General features: G+C 43.1%; 1 protein-coding gene across 1 annotated transcript in view; it reads left to right on the top strand.

Moving 5' to 3' along the window:
- Window positions 1–6,824: 6,824 nt before the first annotated feature.
- The window catches only part of LOC102854719, a 7,859-nt gene continuing 3,445 nt past the window's right edge, over window positions 6,825–11,238 (top strand). The window contains exon 1 of the mRNA XM_006893494.1: window positions 6,825–6,884. Coding sequence (XP_006893556.1) covers window positions 6,825–6,884 — 60 coding nt within the window. The remainder of the gene's footprint in view (window positions 6,885–11,238) is intronic.

Here is an 11,238-nt window from a genome sequence, read left to right on the forward strand (position 1 = left end):
GCTTCTCGGTACTCTGGAGAAGTCCCTGACAACAGATTTTCTAAATGCAATTCATCTTTTAATTTCCTGACTGCTGGTATCAAGAGTGTTGATTGTGGGGCCAAGCAAACTGACGCTGTGAACAATCTCAGTCTCTTCACCGTCTATCATGATGTTGCCAGTAGGCCCTGTGATGAGAATCTTTGTCTTCTTGACATTGAGCTTCAACCCATATTGAAGGCTACAGTTCTTGACCTTCTGCAGCAAATGCCTCAGGTCCTCCTCAGTTTTGGCAAGCAAAGTTGTGACATCTGCATAACGCAGATTGTTGATGAGTCTTCCTCCAATCCTGATGCCATATTTCTCCTCATAGATAGAGACCAGCTTCCCAGATGATCTGTTCTGCATATAGGTTGAAAAGATACGGAGACAGGATGCATCCCTGGCGGAAAAATTTCCTGATTTTGAACCACGCAGTGTTTCCTTGCTTTGTTCTGTCTACTGCCCTCCTGGTCCGAGTATAGGTTTTGCATAAACATAGTCAAATGGTCTGAGAGTCTCATTCCTCTTAAAATAAGCCACAGTAATCCATCCAGTTAAATGGCTTTGCATAATCAATGAAACACAGATAGACATTCCTCTGGTATTCTCTACTTTCAACCAAGATCCATCTAACATTAGCTATAATATACTTAGTACCACGGCCTCTTCTAAACCCAGCCTGCATATCTGTTGATGTGGTTTTCCAATCATTTTTTGATAATTTTTAGCAGGATCTTGCTTGCATGTGTTATTAATGATATTCAATAATTTCTGCACTCTGTCGGATCACCTTTTTTTTTAAGAAAAAAAAATATAAACAAATATGGATCTTTTCCAGTCAGTTGGCCAGGTTTTTAGCACAACTTGGTGAGCACATCCAGGGCAGTGTCTCTTGAAATATGTCACTTGGTATGCTGTCAGTTCCGGGGGCCTTGTTTTTTCCTATTCCTTCAGAGCAGCTTCAGCTTCCTCCTTCATCAGCACAGGCTTTTGGTCATACAGTGTCTCATGAAATTCTTCTGTGTCAGGCAATTCTTTCTGGTGCAGTGACTCTGCACACTCCTTCCATCTTCTTTCAATGCTTCCTGGATTGTTTAATATTGTGCCCAAAGCATCCTTAAGTATTACAGCTTGAGGCTTAACTTTGTTCTTGAGTTCCTTCAGCTTAAGAAATGCTGAGCGAGTTCGGACCTTTTGATTTTCTAACTCCAACTCTTTGCATATTTCATTATAATACTTTGCTTTGTCTTCCTGCACTGCCCTTTGAAATCTTCTGTTCACCTCCTTAATTTCTTGATTTCTTCCCTTTGCTTTGGCTTCTCAGCACTCTAGTGCAATATTCAGTCTCATCTGACATGCCTCTTTGTCTTTTCTTCCCCTTCTGTCTTTGTAATGACCTTTTGTAATCTTCCTGGGTGATATTCTTGATATCCTTCCACAGCTCATCTTGTTTTCATTTATTGGTGTTCCAGGCCTCAAGCCTGTTCCTGAGATAGTTTTGAAATTCAGGTAGGATGGACTGAAGGTCAAATTTTGGTTACTGTGGATTTTATTTAATCTTATTTTAGTTTGAACTTGCATATGAGTAGTTGATGGTCCGTTCCACAGTCAGCACCTTGCCTAGTTTACACAGCTGATATTGAGCTTCTTCAGTGAGTCTTTCCACAGATGTAATTGATATGATTCCTGTGCATACCCTCAGGTAAAATCCATGTGTATAGTATGCATTTATGTTCTTCCAAAAGGTATTTGCAATGAATAAATCATTGATTGTACAGAATTCTATCATTCTATCTCCAGCCTCATTTCTGTCACCAAGTCCATGTTTTCACACTACTGATCTTTCTTCCCTGTTCCCAACTTTTGCATTCCAGTCATGCATTATTATTAATGTATCTTGACTGCATGTTCGATTGATTTTTGATGGCAAAAGTTGGTGCAAATCTTCTATTTCCTCTTCTTTGGCTCTAGTTGTTGGTGCATGTATTTGAATGATAGCGGTATTCTCTGGACTTCCTTGTATACATATGGATATTATCCTGTTACTCATATCATTGTATTTCAAGATAAATCTAGAAGTGACTTTTTTTGAGCTATGAAAGCAATTCCATTTTTCCTCCTCTTTTCATCTCTGGCATAGTAGAGCATATGATTGTTTGATTCAAAATGCTCCATGCCGATCCATCTCGTTTCACCCATACCTAGTATGTCAATATTTATGCATTCACTTTCTTTCTTAATGATGTCCAATTTTCCTACAGTCACACTTCTCACATTCATGTTCCAATCACTCTTGTCTTTTTACAGCTGTTCCTCCTCCTTTGTGTTTCCATATTTGAGATCTCAGCCTCAGTTGCCATGTCTGCTAATCTAAGCATGCTCTATTGTACACAAGGTTTTCAAAGATTTGTTGTTTTGGAAGTGGGTGGCCAGTCCTTCTTCCTAGTCTGTCTTAATTTGAATGCTCATATTTAGAACCGTATCTGACAGACTAGCATTTTACAGAGAGGAGCAGATGAAGGACATTTCCCAATTATAGAAGTAACCAAAAGATTCAGTGCATGTGGGTTTTGTCTTGACCCACCCCTTTCCCCACTCCACAGCATCCCTTTCCACTCCAGCCTACCCCGTTCAACACCTCCCTCCCTCTATCCAGCCCTTGATATGTTGATGGCTTAGGGCTAAGCCTTGTGTTGACGCCTAAAGCCTCATGCTGCTGTGGGTCTCCTAAGCTGTGGCCAGCCTCTTGTGAGTTGAGAAGGCTCTAGCTTGCCTCCGGAAACTCTATGAACTTGGAAAAAACAATAAAAGTTATACAAGTTTTCAGGTCTTTTGTTCATAAGGTCGCTATGAGTCATCTACAACTCAGTGACACTTAACAACAACAACAACAAGAGAGCTCTGTTGGCCTCGTGGATAGAACGTTATGCTACGAAGCCAGAGGTGGGTGATTTTAATACGCAGTCCTCAGGCCTGGTTTTAATTGTTTCTGGACAATCATTCTTCTAAGTGGTATAGCACTGGTCTGTCCATTTGCTGTACAGAGGTAACTCGTGGTTGCTGTGAAGCTGAACACCGTGATGCTGATGTGTCAAATGTGAGAATGGTTACCCATGTTGGACAGTGTTTGGTGGAGCTCCCTGATTAAAACAAGCTTGGAAGCAGGAGGGACATCTACTTCCGAAATAGTTTGCCTCTGGAAATTCTATGAACTTGGAGAAATTATTAAAGTTATACAAGTGTTCAGGCTTTTTGTTCATAGTGTTGCCATGAGTAGTCTATGACTTGATGGCACTTAACAACAACAACAACAACAACAACAGTATTAGGGGAAGGATTTCTGTCTCAGATGGTCCTCAGAAAAGTCCTTTGCCCTGAGCTTCTGCTCCAGGTCTGAGTTCTTGTGGCTTTAGTGCTTCTGCTTTTTGCAGCATGCTGTTGTCACAGTAGGACAATTCCCCAGAAGGGGGTGAAGTCGCCTCTAAATCTGGTAGACAAGTATCATTTTCTTGGCCCAAGGGCCTTAAACTAGTTTTTGGTTTTTGGGTTTTTTTGCACTTTCGTGTAACCTGGTTTATTGTGTCCCTAGGTCCCCAGGATTCTGCAGGCAGCCCTTGTGTGGAAAGGAACAGACACTGGTTGGCGGGACTTCAGATCCCTGCCCTTCAGGGAGGGGTGCCAAGCTGTTTGGTTGTTCCCATTTGTGCTGCCAGCTGAGGATTTGTTTTGGAGAAGGGAGTTGAAGGAGAAGAAAACATTAGACTGGCCAGTGCATGAGTTGCTAGTAACTGGTGTCTGTCTTTGCTTTCGGATGTTCCTGACTGTGTACCGTAGTAATAATGAGTAGCACTTCACCGAAGTGCCAGTGACGCCGGAAACCATCTGCAGAGATGTGGTGGATCTGTGCAAAGAACCCGGCGAGAGTGACTCCCACTTGGCTGAAGTGTGGTGTGGCGCTGGGAGGACATGCAGCCTAACATGTGCTCTCCTTGGGGCCGCCTTTGTTTGTCTTTGGTATAGGCACGTGACACTGTGTGTGAAGTTCAGGCTTATCCATGGAGATGTCCAAGCATGTCCGCAATCCAGCTTTGAGTGGTTCCACAGGCTCTCGGTCTTTTTTTCCCCCTGCAGTGAAATGACTGGTGGCTCATTTCATAGAATGGGTGGAAGCTGGACTCGGTTGGAAGCTTCTGGGGTTATCAAGGTGCTCTGAAGTATGTCTGTACACTTTTTGTTGTTGTTGTTGTCATGTGCTGTTGAGTTGCCTATGATTCATAGTGACCCTATGTACAACAGCCTTAAACCCTACTCTATCCTGTGCCAATCTTATTGTATCTAACATACCTATTCCCATTACCCCAGTCACTGAATCAATCCATCTCATCAAGTGTCTTCCTCTCCTGCGCTGTTCGTCCACCCTCACAAGCATGATACCTCTCTCCAAAGACTAGTCCTTCCTTGCAACATGTCCGAAGTATGTCAGACGAAACTTCAGAATCCTTGCCGCCAAGGAGCAGCCTGGCTTCACCCTCTCCAGGACAAACCTGTTTGCTCTCCTAGCAGTCCATGGTATATTCAGTACTCTTCCCCAGCACCACAGCTCAAAAGCGTCAATTCTTCTATCATCCCTAGTCATTCATTGTCCGTCTCTCTGATGCATAGCGAGAGATTGCAAAGACCATGGCTCACCTTACTCTCCAGACTGACATCATTGCTCTTCAGTACATTGGAGAGGTCTCTGGCAGCAGACTTTCCCAACACAATACATCTTTTAATTTCCTGGCTGCTGGTGCCAAGAGTGTTGACTGTGGAGCCAAGCAAACTAAAGTAGTGAACAGTTTCAATCTCTTCACCATCCATCATGATGCTGCCAATCAGCCCAGTGGGGAGAATCTTTGTTTTCCTGATACTGAGCTTCAATCCATATTGAAGGCTGCAGTCCTTGACCTTCTGCAGCAAGTGCTTCAGGTCCTCCTCAGTTTCAGCAAGCAGGGTTGTGTCATCTGTATAACACATATTGTTGATGATTCTTCCTCTAATTCTGATGCCACAGTCCTCATAGAGCCCAGCCTCCCGGATAATCTGTTCTGCATATATCTTGAAAAGGTATGGAGATAGGACACATCCCTGGCGTACGCCCTTCCCAATTTTGAACTGTGCAGTGTTCCCTTGCTCTGCTCTGATGACTGCCTCTTGGTCCAAGTATAGGTTTCACATTAGCACGATCAAATGTTCTGGGATCCCCATTGTTCTGAGAGTTGTTGTTAGTTACCACTTAATTAAACGAGTTTTATTCGCAGGCCCTGTCTTGGCACAATGCTCTGGATGGTGGCTGAACCCGTGGAATTCTGGGAGTATGGGTTTAGCTGAATAAAATGATTATGAATGATTGAATGAAAACTCAATATTATCTGTGATACTTTCGCTCAAAATAATTTTAAAAATAAAAGTTTCATAAAAATCAGAATATGGATGTTGTTGTTATGTGCCATCAAGTTGTTTATGAGTGATAGTGACCCCATGTACAATAGCCCTGAAACTTGCTCTATCCTGTGCTAACCTTATTGTCTGACATACGTACCCTCATTATTCCAGTCACGGAATCAATTCATTTCATCAATGGTCTTTTCTCTTTTGCTATCCCTCCACCCTTCCAAGCATGATGTCCCTCTTTGCAACATGCCCTAAGTATGTCTAACAAAGCCTCAGAATCCTTGCCTCCAAGGAGAAGCCTGGTTTCACCCTCTCTAGGGTGAATCTGTTTGTTCTCCTGGCAATCCATGGTATATCCAATACTCTTCTCCAGCGCCACAGTTCAAAGTTATCCACTCTTTTTCCATAATTCCTAGTCATTGTCCAGCTTTCTGACATATGACAAGCAACTGCAAAGACTATGGCCTGGATCAGGCACACTTTAGTTTCCAGACTGACATCATTGCTCTTCAGTACTCTAGAGAGGTCGCTGACAACTTAAAAACAACAACAACAACAACACAAAACAAAAACAACACAACCAATTCATAGTGTGGCTACAATATCATAAAATATCTTTTAACTTTCCGATATAATAAACTATGGTGTAATAGTTGCAGCTTTGGATGTGCTCACTGGTTTATGCTAAGAAATTTCAAGGACAGCTGCCAACTGACTGGAAACCTGTATTTCCTTCTACTTTCATGAAAGGTGACAGAATGTGAAAAGTATCAAATAATATCATTAATATCACAAAACAAAAACAAAATATTGCTGAAGATCATCCAAAAATGGCTAAGACAGTACATAGAGAACAGCCAGAAGTTCAAGCTGGGTTTAGAAGAGGCTCTGGCACCAGGGATATCATTGTTGATGTCAGATGGATACTGGCTGAAAGCAGAGAATATTAAAGGAATGTCTAAAAAAAAAGGAATGTCTATTTCTGTTTTATTGACTATACAAAGGCATTCGACTCTACGTAATATAACAAATTAAGGCTAACATTGAGAAGAATAGGAATTCCAGGACACTTAATTGTGCTCATGTGAAACCTATATCCAGGTTAAGAAGTTGCTGTCTGAATGCATCAAGAAAACATTACATGATTTAAAATCAGGAAGAGTGTGCATCAGGGATGTATCCTATCTCCATACCTATTCCGTTTGTAGGCTGAGCAAGTTATTTGTGAAGCTGGACTCTGTGAAGAGGAGTGTGGCCTTAGGATTGGAGAAAGACTCAACCACAAACTGCAGTATGCAGATGGTACAATCTTGCTTTTTGAAAGTGATGAGGACTTGAAATGCAGAAAATCAAGAACTGTAGCCTTCAGTATGGATTTCAACACCAAGGTAATGAATATCGTCATCACTGGACCAACAGATAAGATCACGGTAGGTGAAGAAAAGATTGGAGTTGTAAACGATTTCATCTTCCTTGGAATCAACACCCATGGTTCCCACAGTCAGACATCAGGAGACATACTGCACTGGGAAATTCTGCAGTCAGGGACCTCTCCAAATTACTGGGGGGAAAAAATCAATGAAAAATTAAGGTGTGCCTCATTCAGGCCATGGTCTTTTCAATCACTTCTTACGCATCTGAGAGCTGGACAGTAAATAAAGATGTTGGAAGAGGAATTGATGTCTCTGAGCTGTGATGTTGGAAAAGAATACTGAACATCTCATGGACTGCTGAAAGAACAAACAGGTAAATCTTGGAACTAATGAAGCCTGAGTATCCCCTGGAGATCTTTTCTACTTTGGAGATGTTTCTAGGAGAGTCATTCTTGGAGAGGGACATCATGCATAGATAGATGAAGGGTCAGTGAAAGAGAGGAAGATATTGAATGACAGAGATTGACACAGTGACAGAAGTAATGAGTTCAAGTGTGCCAGAAATTATGAGAATGGCACAGGACAGGACAGGGTTCAGATCTGTTGTTCATAGGCTCACTATGCATCACATTTGATGGTACCTGACAACAGCAATGATGACAAACGGTACCACAAGCATCCTTCCACATCACAGGGCATCCTTATTATAATTTGGAGGACAAATTCCTACCTGTAACAGCTGTTGAAGTTTACATGTGGATATATATCTATGCATAAACATGCACACGGATAAGTGCATGCACACCTGAATACATAGCTTCTGATCAATATTACCACTTTCTTCCCCATACAGACATATTTTACTAATTTGATTTATATTTTTTCATTAGTGTTGTTGAAATTTTTGGTAGGTTAAGCTCAAAGCATGTAGAATAAAAAAATAGAGTTAAATTGGTTAAATTTATTACAGAAAGGGAAAAAAACAGCGAAAAAGCAATTAAACTAAAATCTGAGTGTTTGGAATAATTAATAAAAGTGTAAACCCTTAGCTAAAATGCCCAAGAGAATAAAAAAAGAGACAATGTATATATTTACAAACCAAAAATTTAAAAAGGGGATGCATTAGAGATTCTAAAGAATGTCATAAATCGTTGGGCCATAGATGTGGACGTCTACATGAAATGAATGTATTATACCACCCACCCCCGCTCACCCAGGAGGAATGTGTGTTGTTGTTGTTGTTGTTAGGTGCTGCGAGGTTGACTTGGAAGCCCAGGGACGCTGTGCACAGCAGGCGGACACCTCGTCTGATCCCGCTACACCCTCATCATCTCCGTTCTCCTTAAGCCCATCCTTGCTGTCCCTGGGCCAGTTCATCTCACTGGGGGTCTCCCTCTCCCTGACCCTTCCCTTTCTCAGCAGGAGCCTCTTTCCAGGGACTGGTCCCTTCTGACAACACGCCACAGTGTGTGGGACGAAGCCTCGCCATCTTTGCTTCTGAAGGACATCCTGTTACCTTCTTCCAAGACAGATATGTTTGTTACCCGACCGTCCACACTACCAACAATTCTCTTCACCATCACCACAGTCCAAAGGCATCAGTTCCTCCGTCTTCCTTACTCATTGTCCAGCTCCCAAGAGCCTGTGGAGCAACTGAAACACCACAGAGTCAGGCACGCTGCAGCTGCCGCCCAGGCTCCTCAGCACTTTAAAGAGGTCCTGGACGCGAGATTTGTCCAGTGAAAGATGGCACTCCGTTTCCTGTTGCCTGCTACATGGATGGATCCAAGTAAAATGAAACCACAGACACATTCAGTCTTGTCTGTGAGAGCCTGGTGCATGGGCCTGCGGCCTTTTGAAATTTCATTTGGGCCCTTTTTGAAATGAACACTCCTAAGTGGTTCAGTGCTTTTCTGTCATTTCTGATATAGAGGTAACTTTGGATTTCTGTGATACTGAACATTGATCTGTCAAGTGCCAAAATGGTTACACATGGTTGACAATATCTGCTTAGCTAACAGATTAAGACAGGCTTGGAAGCAGGAGTGGCCTCCACTTCCTAAATATGCCTGTGGAAACTATGAACTCAGAGAAAGGACACTAGTAATAGAACAAAGTTAAAGTCTTTTGTTTATAGAGTCAGTACTAGATGACACTTAACAAGAAGAAGATACATTGCCAAGCCCTTGTCTCCCATTTTGGACTTCCATTGGCTCGACTCTGTACGATGGCACTCTTTTTTTGGTTGAGGATCTGTGTGGATTGTTTCATTGTTTAAGCCTCTTGTTTGTTGACTCTAGTCAACAAGACCTCCAGGAGGACACTTGCATTTAAGGCCAAGCCCATGTCTCCATTTTGGAGACTGGGTGAAGCGACTGAACTCTGTAAGACGGGCTCTCTTGTTTTGGTTGAGGGTCATTGTGGAATGTTCTTCTTTATTTTTTCATTTTATTATTAAAGCCTCTTGTTTAGAGTCAACAAAACCTCCTGGAGGTCCCTTACATTTAATAAGTTGGATCTGAGGGATTATATTTTAATCCTTTGCTACTATTTTTTGGAGGAACATTCTTCTAAGTTGTACAGCACTCTTCTGTCAGTTTGCTGTGCTGAGGTAACCTGGCTTTGCTGTGAGGCTGAACTTTGTACCACTGGGGTCTCAGACGCCATAAGGCTGCCCATGGTGGACAGTGTTTGGTGGAGCTCCAAGTTTTAAGACAGGTTGGGAAGCAGGAGTGGTATCCACGTGCTAAACCACATGCCTCTGGAAACACTATGAACTTAGAGAAACGATAGTTATAAAAAAGCCTCAGGTCTTTTGTTTAGGGAGTCACTATGAGTCGTGCATGACTTGACGGCCATCAACAAAAACAAAACACCCCTGTTACAGAGAGCTCTGGTCGTTTAATGGTGTGGAGTTGCACTGCCATTGTTAAGGTAGTTGTTCAGTCATAACCGACCCGTAGCTGACCCTCTGGTGGGTTTTCAGAGGCAGTTAGTCACAGGAGGAGACAGCCCATCCTTCTCCCATGGTGCAGCTGGTAGATTCGAACCACATGCCTTTGGGATTACAGTGCAGCTTTTACAACTAGGCAAGAGAAAGACAGTCTCTTCCCATGTGATTTACTGTCTCTGAAACCTATTGGAGGATCAGCTGTGAGTTAGTTCTGACTTGACAGCACATAACGCAACAACATATCTCAACATGAAGAAAACAGAATCCTCACCATTGGACCAATAGGCAGCAACATGGTAGATGCTGAAAACATTGAAGTTGTCAACAATTTCATTTCGTTAGGTCCAAACTCAACACCCATGGTAGCAATGGTCAAGAAATTAAAAGACATGTTACATTGGGGAAATCTCCGTCAAGGATTTCTCCAAAGAGCCAGGATGTCGGTTTAAATACTAACGCGCACTTTATGCCAGCCATTGTATTTTCAATTGCTTCTTGTGCATCTGAAGGCAGGACAATGAATGAAGAAGATGAGAAAAGAATCAATGACTTTGAATTGTGGTGTTGACAAAGAGTATTGAACGTGCCAGGGCTGCCAGATAACAAGCAACTCTAGAATGACGTGCAACCACGGTGCCTTTAGAGACAAGGATGGCAAAAGGTCATCTCACCACTGCTGCTGCTGCTACTGTTCCTACTCTCACAACTGTTACTGTTACTACTCCTACTGCTATTGCTACTGCTACCACCACTACTATGGATACCACTACTGCTACTACTGCAACTGTTGCTACCATTGCTACTGCTACTACCACTGCTACTGCTACTGCTACTGCTGCTACTAATACTCCTGCCCATCCTGCTACGACTACCCCTGCTACTGTACCACTGCTTCTGCTGCTCCTCTTAGTACTACTGCTGTGGCCACACTACCCCTACTCCTGCTGCTCCTATATTACCCCTACTCCTGCCACTCTTACTAGTACTACTCTTGCTGCTTCTATTAGTACTGCTGCTGCTTCTCCTATTAGGACTACTCCTGCTGCTCCTCTTAGTACTATGGCTGCTGCTCCCATTCTATCCCTATTTCTGCTGCTCCTATTAGTACTACTCTTGCTGTTCCTATACTACCCCTACTCCTGCTCCTGTACCACCCCAACTCCTGCTCCTGCACCACCTCTACTCCTGCTCCTGCACCACCTCTACTCCTGCTCCTGTATCACCTCTACTCTTGCTCCTGCACCACCTCTACTCCTGGTCCTGTACCACCCCAACTCCTGCTCCTGTACCACCCCAACTCCTGCTCCTGTACCACCTCTACTCCTGCTCCTGCACCACCTCTACTCCTGCTCCTGTACCACCCCTACTCCTGCTCCTGCACCACCTCTACTCTTGCTCCTGCACCACCTCTACTCCTGCTCCTGTATCACCTCTACTCCTGCTCCTGTACCACCTCTA

Source organism: Elephantulus edwardii, unplaced genomic scaffold (assembly GCF_000299155.1).
Source record: "Elephantulus edwardii isolate Elephantulus edwardi_28Jun2011 unplaced genomic scaffold, EleEdw1.0 scaffold00127, whole genome shotgun sequence".
NCBI lineage: Eukaryota > Metazoa > Chordata > Mammalia > Macroscelidea > Macroscelididae > Elephantulus > Elephantulus edwardii.